Here is a 628-nt window from a genome sequence, read left to right as displayed (position 1 = left end):
TTTCTTTATTTTTCTTTCTATCTGAATCATCAGGTTCAATAGGAATCGTTATTTCTTCTTTGTTATTAGCTTTAGTAGAATGTACATTTTTATTATCATCACATATATTTTCTACAATTAACTTAGATTCTGGATTTTGCAGTGTCGTGGTATATTTCTTATCTTTAATTTGTTTTATTGTATCCTGTATATCTTTCATTCGACAACGTGTACATAACGGTTCGTAATTTGTTCTATATTCGTCGTCTTTTTTTCTTACTATTTGGTCCATATCTTCAACGTTCGTTTTGTCGTATTTCCAATCAGATGAATTTTTACATTTGTTTTTTAAATATTCAATCGCTGTTGTATGACCTTTTGTTGCAGTTAGGAATTCTTCGTCTTCATAATATTCGTTTGCGTTATTATGATCTTTTGCATATTTACTTTTTTGTTCGCGCCACTCATTTCCTTTTGGTTTGAGCCAATCTCCATATTTCTTACATGCATTTTGGCATTCATTATTATCATCACATTTGTCCGTAGAGGTTTTGGTTTTACACGATTTTTGTATATCTCCTAATAGTTCTTGTCTTTTTTTACTGAACTCTTCGTACCATTCTCCTAACCATCGTAAAAATTGTGGGAC

The 628-nt window shown here is 30.6% G+C and overlaps 1 protein-coding gene across 1 annotated transcript; it reads right to left on the bottom strand.

The window, feature by feature from the left end:
• PGSY75_0040300 (putative EMP1-like protein) lies at positions 1–628 on the bottom strand (the record flags this gene model as incomplete). Its single annotated transcript, XM_018783520.1, has 1 exon — positions 1–628. A coding segment is annotated over one exon (628 nt), but the record flags the coding sequence as incomplete, so codon positions are not given.

The sequence above is a fragment of the Plasmodium gaboni genome (genome assembly GCF_001602025.1).
Source record: "Plasmodium gaboni strain SY75 chromosome Unknown, whole genome shotgun sequence".
In the NCBI taxonomy this organism is placed as follows: domain Eukaryota; phylum Apicomplexa; class Aconoidasida; order Haemosporida; family Plasmodiidae; genus Plasmodium; species Plasmodium gaboni.
The sequence above is the reverse complement of the archived record's forward strand: the minus strand, read 5'-3'. Positions and strand labels throughout refer to the sequence as shown.